Genomic DNA, 12139 nt, shown 5'->3' with positions numbered 1-12139 from the left:
TCTGACACATCTGCCTCTTTTTCTTTAGGCTTCTTTACCTGCAATAACTGATCTTCCAGAGTTTTTTGTTGCTTCTTATAAATGGCCTGGATGGACTCATGGCCCATTGGATCAAAAAAATTGTGCTGCATCATGGGCATTTTCCACAGCAAGTAATAAAGTCATTTTAATTACTTCCTTATAAATTCTCTCTTTGACTCTAGATTGTGGGACAATAATTAAAAGTTTTTAAAATTTAGAATATTTAAATATTAACATTTGATTAATTAAAATAAAATCTTATTCTGGCCAGAAAAAGCAACCTGAAGGTTATAAAAATCCATTTACTCTGAAAGTTTGTCTCTATTTTTAGGGACTAATTTTAAATACAGAGTAAATCAAAAGAACAATAAATAAAAGTTGCCAAATTTTGTGTTTCCTTTGAGAGTTAAGGTCAGATAATAAGAGGAGTGTAAGGTTCCTTTTTCATCCATAATACTGTGTTTAATATTAATATTAATATGCATATACATGCATCCATGTAATTTTTATATTCTTTTCAAAAGATTTTCAAAAATATATTAAATAGGTAAACTAATTTGATATAAAATAAGACTTCAGAACTAAATAATATTGGATTAAATGGGTTTTGTTTCATTTTAGATAAAAGCAAATATATAGATTCTGACTCCAAAGTGATATAATTGGTCTTTTAATAAGAGTACTTTCCAAATTAGTGTTGCTTTACTTCTAAAGTGTAGTAATACCTCTTTTATAGTTACTTTCATATAAGTTCACAAGTCCCATGCATTAAAAACTCAGATTAATGCTAAGATTTGGCCTCCAAATTATCCTCAGAGGAGTGTTGGTTGTATTCCAGCAATTAAATTGAACCTAACATGATGTTGATTGGCTGCTATCAAAGATTTTCATAAAACTATGCTCTAAGCTTTAAAGGTACTTCCAAAAGAGTACTTAAGAGCAGTCTAAGCACTGAAAGCATTGAGAAATCAGTACATAGGCTCTTAGAGGAGACAGCTCTGCAGGGTGGCACTCCTTGGGACAGAAAAGTACTGCTATCTTTGTCTAAATAGTGTTATCTAGTTTGTTCTAGAAATGATGCCAATGGCCAAGGTGACCTCTGTAGTGGCTCCCTCTGTTCCCTCTATGCTACTTCCTCCTCCCCCAGTATAAATGCTCCCTGGCTTTCTGATGTTTGTCCTCACTGCATTAGGGATCCACAGGATCTCTTTGAGCACTGTTTCAGATGGGTAGAGAGAGATTTAATCAGATAAATCATTTGTCATTTTATGTTTATGTGGTTAATATATTAGACCTCCTCGGTGATACATAAGAATTTTGTTTTAACTTTAGATTAGACCAGTATTTCTGAAGATGTCTTAGGAAAAATGTTGGTGGTGAAATGCTAAGAGTAACTTGCTGGGCGGATGGGGCAGTGTGTTTTAGTGTCCCTAGGTCACAGACACACAGATAGCCTCAGCACAGGACTAAGTCTGGATTTGTCCCCATACGTAATTTATTGCCAGGGAGAGGGTTTTCAACACTTTTGTGATTTCAGAGGACACAGTTTTGTATCCTGTGTATTCACTATGGCAAATCAAGCTGATTCTATTTATGTTTTTGAATGTTAAGTAAAGAATAAATTAGGTTCTTTTAAATATCTAGAAAATTTTGTCAGCAAGTAAGTAAAATAAGAAAAATGTCTTTCAAAGAAGCTAAAAGCTATAAAATGGAATAAATAAGATATTAAAACATACATATATGCATTCTTTTTTATATCTTTTAAAATAATCGTTTACATACCATAAGATATTATTTTTAATATCTTATTTATTCCATTTTATAGCTTTTAGCTTCTTTGAAAGACATTTTTCTTATTTTAACTACTACTTCCTGACATAACTTTCTAGATATTTAAAAGAACCTAATTTATTATTTTCTTTACTTAACATTCAAAAAAATAAATAGCATCAGCTTGATTTGCCATAGTAAATACTATATATATATATATAGTATATATATAATATAATACTATACTATATTATTTTATATAATACTATATATTTATACAATACTATATATATAATATATATTATATTATATATATTATATAATATATATATTATATATATATATATATTTCAGCCAAATAAAATTTGAGCAATATATCAGAAGCTGAAGAGGTAAAAGAGTTTGAAATGTTTGAAATGGTTGGAGTGATACATGCAACAAAACACATTTGGAGATAAAGTAAAATAAGCAGGGAAAATAATAGAGTGTGTCTCAGAGGTAAAGCCCAATAAAAGTTTTCAAAAAGAGAGTGGAAAACAATTTGCTGAATTGAGTCATTCTTTAATCTTCTGACCTTTTCTAAGTATTTCTAGTGAATTTGGATTAAACCTTCACTGTGATTCTGAAATGTCTGTATAAGTGCAACATATTGTATACCATTAGAATTTAAAATATTTATCCTTTTGTTGAAATCTGCAGATTCATGGGGTTGGAAGAAATTTTAGAGGTCACCTTTTTCAAGTTTTTGTTTTTTTAAAAGAGGCACAAATAAGCAAAGTGACTTAACCAAAGCCAAAAGCCATGAAGTCTCAGAAATGATCCAAGAAGCCAGGTTTCTGACTCCTTGAATCCTGTTTTCTTTACATTGTAAAAGTATATTCTAAGTCAAAGAATAGTTCCAATAACAGTTCAGAAATTTATATTTGATTCTGAATCTTTTTGTACTAAATTTTTCTTGAGAATAGCAGAGGTGGTAGTATAATGTCTTTTGCTCCTGTATATCCTAGCACAATAATTGTTGGGAATTGAGAAGGAAGTAGGAAGTTATAGACTCAACACATATTGAGCATCTAAAATGTGCCATCATTGTACTATGGAATTGTACATATGCTGTAGTTACATAAAAAACCATGGATATACAGAAAAACGTAAGTGATTATTTTAAAATGAATTATTTTAGAATAATTCTAAATTAGCACTTTGCTGGCTTCTAGTACACAGACAATTTTGATGAGTAAAAACTGTAACTTCTGAGAAAATTGGATGGATAGAAGAAAGGTTCTGACTTTGTTGCCTTGAATTAAGAGATTCAATATCAAGAATGGGACTATCTCAGGTATCCGATAGACAAATATCTGTACTAAAATGGCACCCACCCCAATTTTTTTATGATCTCATTACTCAGATTAGTTTATCATGGTAGTGTGATCAAAATGAAAACACGTATACTTATTTGCTACTAGTTGATTAGTTTCCCTAGTCTATTACTCTATGAAGGCAGAATTATGACACTCTTGTTTCTTGTTCATCATTGTAATTTCCAGTGCTTAGAACAGCTGTCATCTAGTAGGTAGTCAATAAATTTGTGTTGGGGAAAAGGATGAATTAATTAACAACAGCCATGGTAGGGAATTATTTAAACAGAAGATAGAAGCTTCCTTCATAAAAGGTACATATGTATATCTGAATTCCATATCTACTAAAATAAGATTAAGATGATTATTTTCAAGTATATTATAAGGATAAAAGTGTGTATGTAGCTTTTAGATGTTTTACATGGTAGATTTATATCAGTCTGCATTAGCATAAGGATAGTCTCCTGTATAATTAAATTAGATACCAGTTTAAAAACCAAAACACAAATAATTTAAACATCTACCCAAGTATTTAATAGACAATCATTAGGTATGAGTTACAGGATTTGAAACAGATTCTTGGAGTCTGACTGACATTTAGATCAGTAAAGATTGAGGAATTTGATGTGTTTCTACTGGCATCTGAATTTCCCTCTAAAGTTTGATTAAAACAAACAGACTCTCCTTAAGTTCTGAAGTGTCACAAAATGATGGCTGTTATTTAAATATTTTCTTATTAAAAGTTTTTTTTTTAATTTCAAAATTAATGCCTGATTTTTGTAAAAATATTCAAACAGTAAAAGTATTTGGTGATGTTCAAAATTACAAGTTCTCATCATCCACTCCTTGAAGTTAACTGTTAAACATTTTCTTAAATCAAAATAAATAGAAAGACAACAACAAAAAAACAAACAAAAAAAAGCAAAAAAACAACAACAAAACCAAACCAAGGATTTAATTGTTTCCAATATATCAGATTAGCATACCTGAATTTTCAGTTAATATTTCTATGATCGTTTTTTCTAATTTCCTTATCTTAATCATATATATACATACATATATATGATTAAGTGTCTTACACTTAATCCACGACTATGTGTAAGACACTGTTCCACGACTATGTGGAACTATATATATCCACGACTATGTGTAAAACACTGTTCCAGGTGTAAGAGATATAAATCTAAGATATGGCCCTTGACCTCAAGGTGTCTCACTTGACAGATTTCTTAATGAAGAATTCAAATGAACAAGACAAACAAACAAACAAACAAACAAAATCATAATCACAGACAGCAGTTTAGTGGTCACCAGAGGGTAAAAGGGGGGTGGGGGAGGTAAAAGTGGGCAAAGGGGGTCAAATATATGGTGATGGAAGGAGAACTGACTGTGTGGTGAGCACACGATGCAATATATAGATGACATATTATAGAAATGTACACTTGAAACCTATATAATTTTATTAATCAATGTCACCCATTAAATTTAATAAAAATTATAAAAAAGAATTCAGGAGTATATAGAACATGAAAGAAACAAAAAACAGAAAAGTCTTTGAAGTTGATAAGACAATGGAGCAATACCAAAATTGGACAAAAATTATGACACAGTTGAATTTTTGGAAAGATGTATTAATATTATTTTGCCTTAATTTTAAAGTACATAAAGTTCAGAAGACTAGTTCAGGGTTCAAATAAAAAGGACTATGTAAATTATTAGAAATACCATGTGCCATTCGAATGTTAATCAATGTTTTATTTGAAACAGGTGTAGCAGCTGACCGAATAGCAATTCAGTCTAAGGGTCGATACACAGCCAATCTGTCCCCTCAGAATTTGATTTCTTGCTGTGCCAAGAACCGTCATGGATGTAATAGTGGAAGCATCGATAGGGCTTGGTGGTACCTGAGAAAACGTGGGTAAATAGCTGCCGAACATATATTTCTAGGCTTCTTATGAGTGTGACTTGGGGTTAGAATAAGGAAAAATGTATATATTTCAAAACTTTTACCAAAAATCCTTACAAATACATATGCTACATCTATATAAATATGTGTATTATATTTAAATGTATACTATATTTGGTATCTACTGAGATTATAAGCTATTGGAAACAATTATTTAAATAATGCATATATTCCTAGCTAAATTATTAGAAAGACTCAAATAAGCATCATCTTCTTGTTGCTCTGAACTAAATGTCTCTACTGTTCCCCTAGGAACAAATGGATTAATTGATATTACTGATACCTTTGTTGAACCTTTCGGTTACCCAGATAGATGATGAATAGATAATATCCAGTAAGATAGACTAAGAATCAGATGAATAAAATAAAGAAGTAATTTACAGTTGCCTCAATTCGTCAATATCATTAATTGTCCCCATTTCATTTGATGAGAAGAGGCAGGTTGCATTTCCTTACTTTCATGTACTCTGATTCTCTCACAGCATTCTAATAACTACTATGAGAGCTAATCTACTGACAAGCTACGTTCTTCAGCTAAGGATACTGCAGCTGATAACTAGTAGTATACGAGTACATATGTTCTGCTCACCTGTTATTTCCTCATCCACTGAATGCTATAGAAGAGTGAGATGCTATGAAAGAATAGGTATCAGATATTGATAGGTGGAAATAAATGTCTTTAAAATTTTTTTTTCACATATTTTGCTTAATAAGGTGGCTCTTCCTGGTGTAGTAGTGCATGGTTGGCTTCTGTTTTGTACTGTAATAAAAATCAAAGCCTTTAAGGAGCTTAAATATATAAGTTATCATTGAGACCTAACTAAATCTCATTTATTAATTTGCTCACTTTAACATAACAAAATACCGTAGGCTGGGCGGCTTACACACAACAGGCATTTATTTCTCACAGTTGTGGAGGCTGAGAAGCCCAGATCAAAGTGTGGAACATTCAGTTTTCAGAGCCTTCTTCCTTTTTTGCCTTCTCCCTGTGTGCTCATAGAACAGAGAAAGTGCTCGTGTCTCTTCCTCTTCTTATAAGGACACTAATCCCATTGTGAACCCCACCCTGATAACCTCCTTTAAAGTTAATTATCTCTTAAAGGCCCTGTCTCCAAATACTATCACACTGGAGATTAGGGTTTCAACAAGTGAATTTGGGGTGACATAATTGAATCCATAGCACTTGTTATCCAAAATCATACATTTATGCATGATTTTTTGAAGTGTTTAGTGTTTTTTATGACTTTGCTTTCATTACACTCCTTGCTCAGATCTTCTTACTCTATTGAACACTATTGAATTTTCTTGAACTAATCCTATTATACACTTCTATGGGAAGTTCAACATTATATATACATAAACCCATTCCATTGTTTTATTTTCCTTACCATCTGCTTCTGTATTCAATGAATTGTGTTGATTTTGAGCTGAATGATTTGTACTTTTCTATATTCAATTTCAAAATTAGAGATTAAAATTGTTTTAACTTTTGTATAACTTTCTAGTTTATTAACTTTAAATATTATATTAGTATATACTATTTCTCCAATGTATCCTGTAGACACGTAATAGTTGAAGTCTTATGAGAAGGTATCTATAATAACAAAAATGTAAAAAATAACCTTAATTCTAAAACTAACATAATTTTTCAGACTACCCCATCTAAGTATAATAAAATTAATTGTATTTTTCACATTAAATTTGGCTTTTCTACATTGTAATTACAGACACAGAATGAAGGAGTACTTCCCCTATTAATATTACCACAAATTTTATTGACTCACTTTTCATGTTCAGGAAATTCTATATTATAGATAAAATTACTTATTAAAGTGGACTGAAGTGAGATTTTAAAAAATTATAATGAAGAAATAAGAGGAGGGCAAGGAAGAGTCATTGGACTTTTATGTTACAGTCAGTCAACACTTTGAAAATGTTGCATGTGCGTAGACTGAATAATTTGTGAATTCTTAATTCAGTAAAATGACATATAGATAGGATATTATGATATTTTCCTAAGTATTACTTTTACTTCTTTGCTTATTCCTCATAGACTGGTATCCCACGCATGCTATCCACTTTTCAAGGATCAAAATTTTACCAATAATGGCTGTGCCATGGCAAGCAGGTCTGATGGGCGGGGAAAACGGCATGCCACAAAGCCATGTCCCAACAACATCGAGAAATCTAATAGGATCTACCAATGTTCTCCTCCATACAGAGTCTCTTCCAATGTAAGTCTAAATGGCAAGAATTAAAAATGATTAATTTGCTCAAAAACATATAGCTTTGCTGTAATTAAGATTATTTAAAAAGTATTTAAACTATTATATTCTAAGATAATGCTATGTTTTCAGGTACAATTTTTTTTTATATTCTTAAACTACCCATTAAAAACTTTCAGTTTAGGTATGATTTCTAATCTTTGTATATTAGCAGTATAAATGATTGGTGTAAATTTTGAAATGTCCATGGAAACAGAGTTTTAAAATTATACTTTTAATTAATTAATTAATATACATGACAAATAAAAGCTAAATCAAACCCTTTTTCATTGACTTTTTGTGGTAGTAGCTCATTTTATCAATCCTTTGCCTTATTCCCCCAAATAATTGAAGTAGACATAGCTGTTATGGATAAAAAGACTCCCTTGCATTCCAGTCTGTCATTTAAAAGCATTGGCAAATTTTGCTTCATGATATCAGTATTATCCAGACGTTCTCACTTTCAGAGTATCTCAACCTTCAGAAGCTTCCGATTACCTGCAGCATATAATCCAGCATTTTTACAGTGACATAAGGGCTTTCCTGATTTGGTTCTCACCTACTGCTTTTACAGACTCATGTCCTGCCAGCATCTCCCTCTCCATCCACTCATAATGCTCCTGCTATAAGGACTACTGTTTGTTTCCTAGATATACCATGCTCTGGCATGCTTCTCTACTTAGCCAAGTGATGATTCCTCTTACCCAAATGGTTATCCTACCTTTTTACAGCTGGTAAAATCCCACATATGTCGCAAGGCCCAGGTCAAACCTTCATCTTCCCTGTGAAGTTTTGTTGACTCCTGGGTAGGGTTAATTTCCTTTTCCTGTTTGCATCTATGACACTTCATGCCTGTCTCTATAATAGTGCAATTATTTGTGTTACTGTCTGTTTATTACCCCCAAATTTAAACACATCGGAGATAAGCACAGGGTCAATATTTGTTTCTGTCCTGGTTTCCGGTGATATGTACTCTGTGATACATGTGCTTAGATGAATGAATAACCCGGCTCTTTAGTAAGGGCTGCATTATACATTGGGTGGTAACATAGAAATATTTGTATGCTAAATCTACATTGAACAATTTCACAAAGCAAGTATTCGGAATTGCTCCTGTGATCAAAAGAATGGAGATGGCACTAAATCTCCACTGATTAAACATGGTTTTAACTTAATTATTTGTGCATGTGTGACCATAAAAAATTATCATATTTTTTCTCCATTATAAAAATTATTTAGTGATAAAGTCAGTGAAACAAATGGTTTATCTTAGCAACTTCATCAGTGTAGCATTTCACATGTGAGTATTTCAAAGCGTGATTAATGGCAAGTGGTCAAGGCACAGTGGGTTGTATGATTCCTAAAATGATTGTACAACAGCTAATATTATACACCAGACAGTGGGTTTAGTATGCTCTGCTAACAATAATGATGCCATTGATATTTTTCCTTCTAGGAAACTGAAATAATGAGAGAAATCATGCACAATGGACCAGTACAAGGTAAGCTTGGAGGGAATATAATTATCTTATTTATTCCTTTAATAAACAACATTACATTTTAGTTCATGTAAAAGGAGTTTAAGAAAAGAAAGAAAATTTTTACTTTTAGAGTATTTATAAAGGCTCAACAGTTATAAGATCAGTGGAATTATGGGAGATATGCTCACCTAGTAACTTCATTTGGTGTCATTTTATAGACTTATCAAATACCAGGGGTGCCAAAAAATGTATACAGATGACTTGTATTCATCTTTTGTTATCGGTATATATTGAGTATTACAATTTTAATAAGGTTTTCTCCTTTCTTAAAATGCACATACATTTTTTTGGCATCCTTTGTATATGGTGATGGAAGAAGAACTGACTCTGGGTGGTGAGCACACAATGCAATATATAGATGATGTATTACAGAATTGTACACTTGAAATCTGTGTAAGTTTGCTAACCATTGTCACCCCAGTAAATTTAATTTAAAAATAAATAAAAAAGAAGATAGGCTCATCCATAAATTGAATTCTTAGATATTAATGACACATATGATGAAAGTCTGCTAAATATTTCCAAAATGATCATGGACTAAGCAGACATAAATTCTAAGTGATGAAATTCATTTAATTGCTCAGTCATATTTAAAAATCTTACATAATGTTAGAAGTTTTCTCACCTTCAGTTTAAATAGATTAGGTAATGGATTGAAAAACCATCAAGGTTTATCAGTAGAAATAAAGTAGATTCTTTCCCTTTTGTTAACCTCAAAATAAATCAAATAATCCAGTGAGATTTTATGTTTTATAAAAGGCTTTCCAGTTTGATAAATTTTATAAATGTGTTATGGATAGCAAATAAACAATAAATAAGAACATAATATACTGACTTACTGTACATTGACTTTGATTTTTATGATATCGTCTCTGACACCTAGTTCCTCTGCTTATTTTGCACCAATGGAGTAAAAATACATTCCCAGCATCTATTCTCTGTACTCAGTATTGCCTTGAAGAACATGGGAGAACAAATCTAGTGATGTCTAAAATAGAAATTCAGGTTGTGAACACTGAAATCTCCCCAAATATCTTATCAAATGAATTTACATTGACCAAATAAATTTAAATAAACTGAAATTAAATATAAAACATTTGGCATATACCTAAGGAACTATTGGCCAGTGTTTGTTTTTCTGAATGCTAACCTAGTTAGTATTGATTCAACATGTAGCAGGAACCACAAATTTTGAAATTGTGTTGAAATAATTTTTATTGATTGTTATCACCACTTAACATGTATTGAGAAACTGAAGCTTGCACTAGACAAACATGTCCTGAATTTAATTTTAAATATCCTGGGACCTTACACAAAACCTGAAACGAATAAAAAAATGTTTTTGCTCCTTACAATTGTTTTATTTTTGTTGGCTGGTATCAGAGCAGGGCAAGTCATTCGTAATTTAAATATATGATTCAGTGAGTAGAGTTTGTGTGACAATTTGAAGATATTTGAACTTAAGGCTGAATTAAAAAAATCCAACTTTGACATTTGCTACTGAAATGACTTTGGGCAAGTTATTTAACCTCTCTGAATCTTCAGATCATAACATTACTCTTTTAAGTTTTTTCTCTCTCTCTGTTTCTCTCCCTCTATGTCAAAAGAAATTTGGAACATAATTATTTAAAATTGAAAACACCTTAGGTTTCTTTTATGGTCATATACTCAGATGTTCATGAATTTCACATTAATCAAAAATGAAGAGATACAACTTCAAAGTAATAAAGTTGAAATGCAAATTAGTCAACATCCATTGAAATGTTTGTTGAGAACCCTTCTGCCAGCCTGAACCAGGGGTGAAAAAGACAGAGCTGCAGTCGAGGCAGGCTTCATCCTGCCCTCCAGCATATTGGAAGTCTGTATAAGTTTGCTGCAGTTTTCCAAAAATAAAACTGCACTACAATAGCTTATATAGTTATATGTTTGTGGGTTCATCATAACTCACTTGATTATGGTGTCAGGAACTGATGGAAAGTGCTGCATTCAAATTAATTGCAATGGCTTCTCACTCATGTTTCTTTAGTTGATAGTGTTTTTCAGCAATGAAGAGTGTATTTTATTCATGGTAGTTGATATAGACTTGGGAAAAGCTAAAGAAGCCAGTGGTTCTATAGAGAGGAAAAACACTAGCAGCATCCTCACATTTTTATAAATGCTGGGTGACTCACCTTGCTATAGATGCAATATATAATAATTGTCTGCACATTGTTGCCTGGTTTAATGTACAGTTTTCCCTCTGGTCTCAGTACAAAAGAATGTAAAAGCAACAGTGTGCTGAATAAGTAACACTGTGCGCATTATTCTAAAATATGTAGAAATAAAAATAAGCTTAGGTTATGGAAAGAGAACAAAAGCAAAGATGTGCAAAGAGTACAGGTACATAAATTCTTTCAAAACCTATGGAAATGTGTTTTAAAGTAGATAAAGAAAATTTAACGTCTTTTGAGAATATTTGAGCAGAATCAGAAAAGGCACAGAACATTAAAAAATGGAATAAAAAGTCGAACATTAAAAAGTTATATTTGACTTTGGAGTAAACGCTTCACTTTAGGATCTATCAAATGCCAGTGACCTTCGTTCATATTTTATTTAAAAGGCATGTCAAACTAAGATAGACAAACATTGTACACAATTAGGAAGGTGCACTTACCTTGTTCAAACTAAAAATATTTTCAATTCACATCTTCTAGAAGAGAAGTTTAAAGTTTTCACCCTGAGTTGCCCAAGCCCTTCAATAAAGCACACAATACAGAAAACAAGTAATCTAGGTGAGGGAATGAAGGAGAGCTTTATAAAGTATAAGCTCTAATTTTCTAAAGAATACAACATTGGTTTAGCAATCTAGAGCTGGGAGGATGGAATCTTGTCAGAGTATTCTTTTGCCAAGGGATTGCTTTTTATTTAAACTCACCAAGGAAAGGTTTGTGTTTATTTCTAAGGATTAAGGACAATTACTTTGAGCCTGGTTTGATAGGCTCACTCTTCATTGCTAGCTTAATGGGAGTTTTAAGAGGCTTGTAGTGAAGCACAAGGTTAATGGAGAAATTGCAATCACGAGCCAAGTGCAGTGGGCTTTCACTGCAAGGGACAAAATTCCTGGTAATAGTGCCTCTAACAATTAAAAATAGATGTGGTTTAAAGGTATAATGTGTACTTAAGTACTATTCAAATAGCTAGAAGTTGTTTTTATAAGAGAACAAGAAAATATTGCAGCCGATA

The 12139-nt window shown here is 31.8% G+C and overlaps 1 protein-coding gene across 9 annotated transcripts in view; it reads left to right on the top strand.

Annotated features, from left to right (window-relative positions):
• TINAG (tubulointerstitial nephritis antigen) overlaps positions 1–12139 on the top strand; it is an 83078-nt gene that overhangs the window by 32939 nt on the left and 38000 nt on the right. For all 9 annotated transcript variants that reach the window (XM_081045009.1, XM_081045013.1, XM_081045008.1 and 6 more), the window contains 4 exons: positions 29–152; positions 4914–5064; positions 7166–7346; positions 8833–8878. In XM_081045009.1, coding sequence (XP_080901135.1) covers positions 29–152; positions 4914–5064; positions 7166–7346; positions 8833–8878 — 502 coding nt within the window. The remainder of the gene's footprint in view (positions 1–28; positions 153–4913; positions 5065–7165; positions 7347–8832; positions 8879–12139) is intronic.

Source organism: Rhinolophus hipposideros (genome assembly GCF_964194185.1).
Source record: "Rhinolophus hipposideros genome assembly, chromosome: 3".
In the NCBI taxonomy this organism is placed as follows: Eukaryota; Metazoa; Chordata; class Mammalia; order Chiroptera; family Rhinolophidae; genus Rhinolophus; species Rhinolophus hipposideros.
The sequence above is the reverse complement of the archived record's forward strand: the minus strand, read 5'-3'. Positions and strand labels throughout refer to the sequence as shown.